The following is a 10931-nucleotide window of genomic DNA, read 5'->3' as shown; positions in this document are numbered from 1 at the left end:
GAGGCACCTTGGCTGGTAAACACTACTACAGAATGATATTCTGTCCACTTTCATACAAATATATGCACACTGTACTCTTATATATCATTCTACAGCAGTTTTTAAACCAGAGTGCCTACAGCTGTCGCAACACTACAACTCCCAGCATGCCCTGGCAGCTAAAAGGACAGAATATCATTCTATAGCAGTGCTTCCCAACCAGGGTGCCTCCAGTTGTTGCAAAACCACAACTCCCAGCATGCCCTGACAGCTGAAAGGACAGAATATGATTCTGTATTAGAGTTTCCCAACCAGGGTGCCTCCAGCTGTTACAAAACTACAACTCCCAGCATGCCCAGACAGCCAAAGGCTGTTTGGGCATGTGTAGGAGTAGTCGTTTAGCAACAGCTGGAGGCACTTTGGTTGGCAAACATTGCTATAGAATGATATACACATCATATATTCTGTCAACATCCATACAAATAGATGCACTGTAGTCTCCCAAAAACATTCACACTCTATATCAGTGGTCTCCAACCTGCGGACCTCCAGATGTTGCAAAACTACAACTCCCAGCATGCCCGGACAGCCGTTGGCTGTCCGGGCATGCTGGGAGTTGTAGTTTTGCAACATCTGGAGGTGCGCAGGTTGGAGACCACTGCTCTACATACAGCCATCCACTATACAGAAGCAAAATCCAGATAGTTAACCAAATACCTCCCACAGCACATGTATAAAACATATAAAACACCAAATTATCAAGAATAGCTTAATATATATAAAAGAATTTATTCCTATAACAATAGAAGCTAAATTTCCATGCCACTGGATTGAGTTGCAGGTATCCCCAACCCTCCCCCTCACCTCAGTAGCAATAAAACAAAAAACAAAAAAGCATACATTAAAGAGTGCATAGTACAGAGCTATATTTTGCCTCAGGAGATAACATAAAGGCAACAGAAAAGGAAATTAAGAACTGGTTGTAGTCGTAGTCGGAATAATAGCATTGGGATTGAGTCACCGTATAACTGCACTTCAGGACTGCACATCACAGCCATTTGCTTTGTACAAAAAAAAAAGACAAAAAAAAAAGAAGGATTGTGTATAGGTAACAGTTCAGACAGTAAGAGAAGCAAACAGCATGAAGAGAGGGTAAGAGAGAGTTAACTTAGTATTGGAGCTATAGCTGAAAGCATAGACTTCGGAGTTCAGCACCGGAGAGAGTGGACAGCTCCTGGAGAAGGGGATTGCAGCAGAAGCAAAGGTGCAGCGCAGGAGAGAACCAAGACTTAAAGCTGCACAAGGCAAATGTTATCATAGTAAAAACAAAACAAAAAAAATTATTATTTTCATTAATATATTTGCTTTCTGTGTGTTCTTAATGGACCATAAATTATTCTTCCATCAACCCTGACAGAAGACCCTCATACCCTCAAAGCATCTCCTTGAAGTCACCCAGTTCCTCGTTTATTCCTCCTGGATGTTGATGTTCACATATATTATCAATGGAGATATCCTGGGTGATCTTTATATATATATATATATATATATATATATATATATATGGGATTCCTCAGTCAGATGACATGGTATTTGGTTAGCATTGTGTGCCTTTTTCGTCTCCAGAATAAAAAAAAATAAAAAAATAAAAACAATAGACTAAACCCCTTCTTCTTCTTCTTCTTCTTGTATAATCGCTCAATGGGAAGGCAAGATGGGCTCGTCTTCATGCGCTTGGATGGATACTTATTGATTGAGAAGAGAGAGAGAGAGAGATATATATATGTATATTATTATTAATATTATTATTATTATTATTTTATTATTTATTTATTTACTTATTTTTGTTTCTTTTTTTATTTTTATTTTCCTCCGGGACGGTTTCACCAAATATGTACAATAAAGTGCCCAAAATGGGGAGGGGAAGCCACCCTCCAGATCAGGACAAGACCACAGCTTGCAGTAGGTCCTCTGTGTCCAATGCTGAGGCTTCCTGGTGAGACTGCTCAGTAATCCTGGGCTCCTGGCATGGGGGGCTCTGTTCTTTCCTCTGGATGTTTGGTGAATTGGTGATGCCAATCTCTTCTTGGGCATGATGTCTGTTCACCCTGTCGTGTACATTTCCTCTTTCTGCCTTGGGGCTGCAGTGGTCTCTCTCGTATTCCTCCTGGGCTTTCTCGATTTTGCGTTTTTTCATCTTGCTTTTGTGCATGTGAAAGGTGCTGAGGGACAGGACCACCAGGCAGAAGATGACAGTGGCCAAGACGATGAGGACCAGGGTGGAGGAGAAGCTCTGGAACAAAGGCTCTACCTGTGTGGTGCAGCTGGTGGCATTAGAGGCAGAGGTCCCGTTCAGCAGACAAGGTGGCATCGATAGCCTCAGCTGCTTGGAGATGCTGGCACTCATTGGGAAGAGGGTTGGTGAAGCCAAGGGAGGGTGCAATCTGACTCCCTTCTTGCAAAGGGAACCAAAAGAACTGGGCTGGCAACCTTAATCTTGAAGTATTCTGCAGACATCAACCTGTGAAGACATCATTGAAAAGTGTTTTTTTTTTGCAAATGCAAACTTCCAATGTCTTAATAAATTCCCCAATCTACATAGTGCAAGGTTTCTCAACCTGAGTGCCTCCAGCTGTTGCAAAACTACAACTCCCGGCATGCTCGGACAGCCTTCAGAACAGTGTTTCTCAATCAGGGTGCCACTAGTTGTTGCAAAACTACAACTCCCAGCATGCCCGGACAGCCTTCGGCTGTCCGGGCATGCTGGGAGTTGTAGTTTTGCAACAGCTGGAGGCACTCTGGTTGAAATAAAAACGACTTGCCATTCCAATCACCATCTTGCAACAGCTGGAGGCACCCTAGTTGAAATTAAAACGACTCGCAAATCCAATCACCATCTTGCAACAGCTGGAGGCACCCTAGTTGAAATTAAAACGACTCGCAAATCCAATCACCCTCTTGCAACAGCTGGAGGCACCCTAGTTGAAATTAAAACGACTCGCAAATCCAATCACCCTCTTGCAACAGCTGGAGGCACCCTAGTTGAAATTAAAACGACTCGCAAATCCAATCACCATCTTGCAACAGCTGGAGGCACCCTAGATAAAATAAAACGACTTGCCATTCCAATCATTTTCTCAACAGCTGGAGGCACCCTAGTTGAACTAAAACGACTTGCCATTCCAATCACCATCTTGCAACAGCTGGAGGCACCCTAGTTGAAATAAAACGACTTGCCATTCCCAATCACCATCCCCAGGCACTTTAGGCTGCCAGTGCATCTCCTGACTACTTCCAGACCTGCTCTGGAAATGGACCTTGGGAGGGTGGCATTGTGTAAGGCTGTTATGTAAGCACTTACCTGTGGAGAGTGACTGCTTTTTGTTGCTGCTGCTGCTGGAGTACCCGGCACTGCTTCTGGCTGCAGAAGGCACTGAATGAGCAGACGGGAGGCAGCAGCCTATTGCCAGTCTGCGCTGTGCTGACGTCATTCTGCCACTGTCTTGGGCTCCTGAGCTCCCAATGTCTCCAATGACCAGCGCCTGCAGCAAGCTGTGCATCCCCCATTTAGTGGCCAGCAAGTAGGTGAGGACCCCCTGCCCCCCCCCCCCTCCTCCTGGCACACCCTGGCAGGGGCACAGCTCTATGTAGATGCAGGCAGCACAGGAGGCAGGGGGGGGGGGATCCTCCTGATTTACATGGAATCACATTTATGCTTTTGTCCCTGCAGCTTTTCCTCTGCAGTACTGAGCTGGATCCAGAGCCCATTAAGATGCCCCCACTCACATATCATTGGATCAGGGAAGGAGACTGTAAGGAGTAAGTCATGGATGTCCAGGTGTCACCAAGGAGCACAGACAAATAATAGGTGTTAGAAATGTCATGGGTTAAGGTAGACAACCACATAGAGCAATATTTTCCCAACCAGGGAACTAGAACTCCCAGCATGCCCTGACAGCTAAAAGGACAGAATATCATTCTAGAGCAGTGTTTCCCAACCAGGGGGCCTCCAGCTGTTGCAAAATTATAGCTTCCAGCATGCCCAGACAGCTTAAAGGACAGTAAATCATTCGAGAGCAGTGAGTCTCAACCAGGGTGCCTCCAGCTGTTGCAAAACTATAACTCCCAGCATACCCTGACAGCTTAAAGGACAGAATATCAGTCGAGCAGTGATTCCCAACCAGGGTGCCCCCAGCTGTTGCAAAACTATAACTCCCAGCATACCCTGGCAGCTAAAATGACGGAATATCATTCTAGAGCAGTGTTTCCCAACCAGGGGGCCTCCAGTAGTTGCAAAACTATAATTTACAGTATGCCCAGACAGCTAAAAGGACAGTAAATCATTCTATAGCAGTGATTCTCAAGCAGGGTGCACCCAGCTGTTGCAAAACTATAAATCCCAGCCTTCCCTGACAGTTTAAAGGACAGAAAATCAGTCAAGAGCAGTGTTTTCCAACCAGGGTGCCTCCAGCTGTTGCAAATATATAATTTCCAGTATACCCAGACCGCTAAAGGGACAGTAAATCATTCTATAGCAGTGATTCCCAACTAGGGTGCCTCCAGCTGTTGCAAAATTATAATTTCCAGCATACCCAGACAGCTAAAAGGACAATAAATCATTCTATAGCAGTGATTCCCAACCAGGGTGCCTTAAGCTGATGCAAAAATACAACTCCCAGCATACCCTGACAGCTAAATTGACCAGATATCATTATATACCAGTTTTTCCCAACTAGGTTGCCTTCAGCTGTTGCAAAACTATAACTCCCAGGATACCCTGACAGCTTAAAGGACAGAATATCATTCAAGAGCAGTGTTTCCCAACCAGGGTGCTCCCGGCTGTTGCAAAACTATAACTTTCAGCATGCCCAGACAGCTAAAAGGACAGAATATCGTTTTATAGCAGTGTTTCCCAACCAGGGTGCCTCCAGCTGTTGCAAAACTACAACTTCCAGCATGCCCGGACAGCCAAAGGCTGTCCGGGCATGCTGGGAGTTGTAGTTTTGCAACGGCTGGAGGCACCCTGGTTGGGAAACACTGACATAGAGGTATATTCAAAGACTGACAAAATCATTGCTATGTGTCTTTGTGTGGGCAGGCTCTCCAACTGTTGCATAACTACAACTCCCAGCATGCACAGACATTTCTATGGATCAATGGACAGTCCTCATGTGAGCAAATATGGTATATGGATGTGATCACCAGCTTATGGCTCTCCAGATATATATATATATATATATATATATATATATATATATATATATATATGCATCAGGATGGGATTCCACACTCAAATTTAACCCCTTATGTAATCTCTCAATAATAAGTGTGGGCTCTAACTCTGGGCAAATATGGTATAGAGCTGCTGTCTCCAGATTATGGGTCTCCAGCTGCTGCAAAGCATGCTGGGAGTTGTAGTGTTGCAACAGCCACAGGGTGAAGACCACTGGCACAGTGAGAGATGCCTGATACTAAGCTTTAATAGTATTCAGTATTGTTTATTAAAAATCCCCCCTCCCCCCCCCCCCCCCCCCCAACCCTTCACAACCCAAAAAATTCTAGGACAATCTGGGGAAATTTCTGACGATCAATATGGCCATTTCCTTCCCCACTGGGGTTATAGATGTATAGGCAAAGACCGTAGTCTATAATGACATCATCCTTATGTATCACTAGACCAGTGTTTCCCAACCAGGGTGCCTCCAATTGATGCAAAACTACAACTTCCAGCATGCCCAGACAGCCTTTGGCTATCTGGGCATGCTGGGAGTTGTAGTTTTCCAACAGCTGGAGGCACCCTAGTTAGGAAACACTGTGCTAGGTAGTCCTCATCTGAGTGCTGTAGTCTCCAACCTCTGCCCTTTTAACTATTTCAAAACTACAACTCCCAGCATGCCCGGAGAGCAATGGGCTGTCCAGCTATACTGGGCATTGTAGTTTTGCAGCAGAACCACAGTCTGAAGACCATTGATATAATAAGAAACTCCTAATAATAAACTTCAATAGGATTCATTGGTGTTTATGAAAAGTCTGGGAAAATTGACAATCCATATTGTCACCATTACCTCCCCTATGAAAAATACTGGGGTATTTTAGGTTTTCAGCTGTCACGCCCCCTCCCATAGGCTTGCATTGAGGGGGCGGAGCGTGACGTCACACGGGGCGGGGCCGTGACCTCACAATGTTCCGGCCCCCTTGATCGACAGTAATCAGACCTGGAGCGAACAAGCTCAGGGGACTGATTATAACGGGGTGCTGCATGCAAGATCACAGGGGTCCCCAGCGGCGGGACCCACGCGATCAGGCATCTTTGGATAGGGGATAATATGTCTTAGCGCCGGAGTACCCCTTTAATAGTCTGTGTTTCAGGAAGGTTATACTATACATAGCATGGTGTCAACTATTTTTCTTCCCAGCAAAGTAAAGCAATATCATTCCAATAGAAATGTAGAGTATATTAATACTGCAGAAAGACTGTGCGCACTGAATTCTCTATGAGGCATTTGCTGGGTAACTCTGCCCTGCAATCATGTGGCTGCATTTCTGTAACTTTTTTTTATTTTTTTTATTTGGATAACCATAGGGAGAGATCATCATACGTATATGCGGCAGCGAATTATATCAGAAAAGCCCCATTGTGCTGCAGTCGGTTTTTGGACAATACATCATGTGTACGGCAGAGTAAAGCATCTAATGAATGCACATTGATATGGACGGGTTCCAGGGAACAGTCAGGTTAGCTGATGAATGGCGTGGCTTGCAGAATTGATTTGCAGTCTTACATTCAAGCTATGGAACCCGTTTAATGGATTGAATACAGGAGTTTTCAAATAAGTCTTATCTATTACGAGCAGAAAAGCTGTTATTTCAGCAACAATTCATAATCTACAGATATCGTACGGGAGGCTGCAGTCATTTTCTTCTAGGGTAGTTTGCAAAGTGAAATTTTTGCTAAATTGTTCTTGAGGTTTTTCTTTTTTTTTGCAAAAAAAAAAAAAGTTTGGTTTTGCAATAACTCAGTTTCTTGGTGACCTTGTATATGGCAAAGACACTGGGAACAATTCAAGCCAATGATCAGAAGAGAATGAGATGATTTTCAATAAAGGTTTTTATTATTATTAAGAAATTCTTTAAAAAATTGGTATTGTTTTTTCTATTTCCTTTTTCTTTGTTTTTTTCTTTTGGACATATATTTACATCCACTGCGGTCTCTCGCTTTATGATGCACGCTCTGCAGATGAGCGTGCATCATAAACGCCGGGTCCTGGTTGCTATCAGCAATGATGTCCAGCATAAACCCTTTAGACGCCACGATCAAAGTTGATTGCAGCGTCTAAATGAGGTAAATCCCGTTCCCGGCTAGCTCAGCCGGCTGATCGAGACTTACTGTGGTGAAACCGCGGCATCCTGATCAGCTGAGAGGACGCAGGAGGTGTCTTTCCTTCCTCCCTGCCATCCAATCAGTGCTCCAAAGTCAGCCGTGACAGCTGAAGCAATGGAGCACCGATAACACTGATCAATGTTCTTCTATGGGGAAGCATTGATCGGTGTATGCAGTCTAAAGATTGCATGTTATAGTTTCCTATGGGGGCTAAAAAAAAGTTTGAATACCCTCCCTTTCCCCATTTTTCAATGTAAAAAAAAAAAAACATAAACATGTGTGGTATCGCTGTGTGCGTAAATGTCTGAACTAATAAAATTAACATTAATTTAATTACACAGTGAAAGGCTAAAGCGTAAAAAATTGCCAAAGTCCAAAAATGGGGATTTATGGTCACTTCATATACAAGATAAAAAATGTATAAAATCCACTGTGGAGGTAGCCTGAGGGCTTACCTATCCTGCTGCGGTGTCTCCGGTGCTCAAAATGATAAAGCCTGGCAGGACCAGGCTTTATCAATCGAGCACAGAGCACACAGATCAATGGGATTGTATGTAACCCCATTGATCTGTATGAGGAATCAAATGATTCTAAACTGGGACTAAAAGTGTAAAAAAAAAAAGTTTAAAAAAAGTTTAAAAACCACACACATTAACCCCTTTCTTATTAAAAATGTAAATCACCCCCCCCCTTTTCTCAAATTCCATATAAAAAATATATTACCATAATAAAAATAAACATATATGGTATCACCACGTGCATAAATTTCCGAACAATAAAAATATATCATAAATTAAACCTCACTGTCAATGGCGTACGTGCAAAAAAATTCCCAAATAGCGTATTTTTGGTCACTTTTCATGCCATAAAAAAAAGTGATCAAAAAGTCAGATCAAAGCAAAAATGGCCCTCATACCACCCCTTACGTGGAAAAATAAAAAAGTTATAGGGGTCAGGAGAGGACAATTTTAAATGTATACATTTTTGTGCATGTAGTTATGATTTTTTCCAAACGTACGACAAAATCAAACCTATAAAATCAAACCTACATAAGTATCATTTTAATCGCATGGACCTACAGAATAAAGATAAAGTGTAATTTTTACTGAAAAATTTACGACGTAGAAACGGAAGCACTCCAAATTTACAAAATTTAGTTTTTCCTTAAATTTTGTCGCACAATGAGTCTCCAGCACCTGAAAGCTGAACTAATTTATGCAGGCTAAAGTCAGCAACCGCCGAGCTGAGAAGTTCATGAATCACTGTAACTTCACTCATCTCTAATATGGACCTACAGAATAAAGATCATGTGATTTGTTTTTGTTTTTTTTGTTTTACCGCAGATTTTGTAGTGAAATGATTGATGTCATTACAAAGCACAATTGGTGACACAAAGAACAAGCCCTCATATGGGTCTGTAGGTGGAAAATGTAAAGAGTTATGGCTATTAGAAGGCGAAGAGGAAAAAACAAAAGTGCAAAAATGAAAAACCCCTGTGTTCTTAAGGGGTTAATTGTATTGCCCCACAGAATAAAAATGACATGTCATTTTTACGATAAAGCTCACTGCATAAGAACAAAAAATGTCATTACAAAGTACAAGTGGTCACGCAAAATACAAGCCCTCATATGGGTCTGTAGCTGGAAAAATGTAGATATGTATGTAGCTGTGGATGAGCGAATCGAATCCGACTAATCCGAATTCATTACGAATTTCAGGAAAAATTTGATTTGTATCGAATGCGAATATTGCCGTGATTCGATCGTGCAAATCGCTTCATTAAACTCCATTTAGGGCGATCCAGACTCCAGGGCATCTAAAATGGTGGATCCCCATGTGAGGATATGGGGCAAGGAATCCTGGGAAGGCGGAACAAGGGTCGACAGGATGACCCTGAATCACATGCAGCATGCAGCCTATCAGCAGCTAGCCACCCTTGTGATGTCACAGCCCGATATAATCAGCAGCCATCTTGCGGCCAGTCACATCAATGTTCTATTGCAGAGAGAGGGACAGAGAGCAGTGTGTGTTGCACAGAAAAGCATTTTTACAGCAGCAATTCACCTCAAGCCCAAATTCAGGGTAGAAAACTGATAGGGAAGGGAGTGAGATTGAGAGAAAAAGTGCAATTTTGGGTGTAGTACACAGCGACTGTGTGCTACAGCACTGGTGTGTACAACAACTGAAAAGCTAATAGTAGCCAGACAGTTAGGGTGAGCAGAGCACTAAAAGCATATTGTCCTCTATTAAGTGTAACCTGTGCATATATCTAAGTAATGTACCATTTTGTTCCTGCTAAAGTCTCAGGGGTCTAGTTACTGTGAAAGGCCAGCCAAAAGTACAAATCTGCTGGTGTTATAGACAATTACTGTTTTAAGCATACTGGAGCACATTGTACTCCCCTCATAAGTGCATACCACATGAGTACATCTACGTGGTGTACCATTTTGTTCCTGTTAAAGTCTTTAAGGGCCTAGTTACTGTGAAAGGCCAGGCAAAAGTACACACCTGCTGGTGTTGTAGACAAATACTGTTTTAAGCATACTGGAGCGCATTGTACTCCCCTCATAAGTGCTTACCACATACGTACATATAAGTGGTGTACAATTTTGTTCCTGTTAAAGTCTCAAGGGCCTAGTTACTGTGAAAGGCCAGGCAAAAGTACACACCTGCTGGTGTTTTAGGCTAATATTGTTTTAAGCGTAGTGGAGTGCATTGTACTACCCTCATAAGTGCATACCCCATATGTACATCTACATGGTGTACCATTTTGTTCCTGTTAACGTCTTAAAGGCCTAGTTACTGTGAAAGGCCAGGCAAAAGTACACACCTGCTGGCGTTGTAGACAAATACTGTTTTAAGCGTACTGGAGTGCATTGTACTCGCCCCATAAGCGCATACCACATACGTACATCTATGGTGTGTAACATTTTGTTCCTGTTAAAGTTTTAAGGGCCTAGTTACTGTGAAAGGCCAGCCAAAAGTACACACCTGCTGGTGTGATAGACAAATACTGTTTTAAGCGTACTGGAGTGCATTGTACTCCCCTCATAAGTGCATACCACATTACATCTAAGTGGTGTACCATTTTGTTCCTGTTAAAGTCTCTAGGGTTTAGATACTGTGAAAGGTCAGCGAAAAGTACAACCCTACTGGTGTTGTAGACAAATACGGTTTTAAGCATAGTGGAGCGTATTGTACTCCCCTCATATACGCACTATGTATGTTAGGCAGAGAAGTGCCAGGATGTGCACAGAGGAGTGGCAGAGGCCTGAATTCCTTAGGCAGAGGTCGCAGCAGACTAGGGGCTAGTGGCAGCGAGAGGCCTGAGCTGCCATTATCAGCTAGCGTTTGTGTCTCGACCAGCAATCCATCTGCCATCATCGATTGGTTAACACGGTCATTCACTTCATCACAAGTGACATCTGACACCCCCAGTCAACAGTATGTGGGTTCCTCAGACACAACCCTCAGTGTGGATGGCCCGTGAGCAGTCCATGTCCTTCCATTGCCTCTGTCCTATGTTGTTCCCTCCCCCACAGAAGTATTTTATGCTGTAGGTTCAGCTCCA

The 10931-nt window shown here is 43.2% G+C and overlaps 1 protein-coding gene across 2 annotated transcripts in view; it reads right to left on the bottom strand.

Moving 5' to 3' along the window:
* Positions 1-885: 885 nt before the first annotated feature.
* Positions 886-10931, bottom strand: part of C2H11orf87 (chromosome 2 C11orf87 homolog) — a 152171-nt gene continuing 142125 nt past the window's right edge. Inside the window, exons 1-2 of one of the 2 annotated variants that reach the window (XM_056561669.1) lie at positions 3341-3541; positions 886-2500 (exon numbers count right to left, since the gene is read on the bottom strand). In XM_056561669.1, coding sequence (XP_056417644.1) covers positions 1919-2386 — 468 coding nt within the window. In that variant the 5' untranslated portion in view covers positions 2387-2500; positions 3341-3541 and the 3' untranslated portion in view covers positions 886-1918. Of the gene's footprint in view, positions 2501-3340; positions 3542-10931 lie in introns of those variants that run through there. The other variant, XM_056561670.1, reaches the window with a different exon arrangement.

This window comes from Hyla sarda, chromosome 2 (assembly GCF_029499605.1).
Source record: "Hyla sarda isolate aHylSar1 chromosome 2, aHylSar1.hap1, whole genome shotgun sequence".
Classification (NCBI taxonomy): Eukaryota; Metazoa; Chordata; class Amphibia; order Anura; family Hylidae; genus Hyla; species Hyla sarda.
Note: the sequence above shows the minus strand (reverse complement) of the source record. Positions and strands in the feature narration are given on the sequence as shown.